Raw genomic sequence first — 1,258 nt, 5'->3', positions numbered from 1 at the left:
ATGATAGATGGTACACATGTTGATGCTACGCTACCTGCTAGTCTTCAACCACGATTTCGTGGTCGAAAAGGTGTTACACAAAATGTTTTAGCGGCTTGTACTCCAAACAAGTTATTCACTTACGTATTAGCTGGATGGGAAGGTTCTGCAAATGACTTTAGAGTCCTCCAAGATGCATTGTCTAGGCCACAACCTCATGGTTTGAAAATATACGATGGTAATTTCAGCAAATCTTAATTTTTAAGTAATTACTTTAATTAATATTGGTTTATTCGATGAATTGATAAAAAATTCTACTAAACGCCTTCACATCATGCATTTGTAGGAAAGTATTACTTGTGTGATGCGGAATACACGACCATGCTGGGTTTTATCTTCCCATATCATGGTGTTCATTACCATTTGAAGGAACAAATAGGAAGAACACCTAAAAATAGAAGGGAATTATTCAATCTTAGATATTCTTCTTTAAGGTCTAAGATTGAATCTTCATTTGGTTGCTTGAAGAATCGTTTCAAAATTCTCACCGCGAAACCTCATTACCCTTTTCGCGCACAAGTGGATATTGTATTAGCTTGTGCAGTTCTTCACAATTATATTGCAATGGTTGATCCGGATGATGACATATTCAATGAGACCATTGAGATCGAAGATGATGAAGGTGATGTTGCTAATGAAGATGATAATAATATTGTTGATTTCTCTCAACCCCAAACTCAAAGGGAGCAAACAGAATCAAGAAATGTATGGAAGAATCGTAGAGATCAAATAGCTTGGGAAATGTGGGTTGATTATTGTGATAAGTATAAGGGAGGGAATACTAATGAAATAGGCATGTGATGCAATATGATAGTGATGTTGTCTCATGTTTTGAATTATTCTATTTTCATGTACTTCATATTATGTTAGCGTGTGTAAAACTATAGAATGTTAATTGGCGAAACATTTGTATGCTTCTATTATGTGTTGTATGTAATTCTCTTAGGACACACTTTATTTACTCAACTTACGTATATTTTTTCGTATTTCTCTATAACTATTTTCTAGGTATGGCCGACAACTTCAATTGTGAGGAACTTGATAAGGTCAAAGGCAAGAGTACGACATCCAATTCATCGCCTCGAACCCTAAGGAATTCATCAATCCCTTGTGGGTTTAACCCGGGCTTTATGCCTTATCACTCTTCACAAGTTGGCCAAGGTCCTAATTTTTGGAATAATTTTCAAATGCAAGATGCTAACTTTTGGGGAATTGGCCA

General features: G+C 35.7%; 1 protein-coding gene across 1 annotated transcript; it reads left to right on the top strand.

Moving 5' to 3' along the window:
* On the top strand, positions 1 to 840 carry LOC109846193. Its single transcript, XM_020415415.1, has 2 exons — positions 1 to 217; positions 326 to 840. Exons 1-2 carry the CDS (start codon positions 1 to 3, stop codon positions 838 to 840), a joined length of 732 nt encoding a protein of 243 aa, XP_020271004.1.

Source organism: Asparagus officinalis, chromosome 6, assembly GCF_001876935.1.
Source record: "Asparagus officinalis chromosome 6, Aspof.V1, whole genome shotgun sequence".
NCBI classification, from domain to species: domain Eukaryota; kingdom Viridiplantae; phylum Streptophyta; class Magnoliopsida; order Asparagales; family Asparagaceae; genus Asparagus; species Asparagus officinalis.
This window is presented reverse-complemented; position numbering and strand designations above follow the sequence as displayed.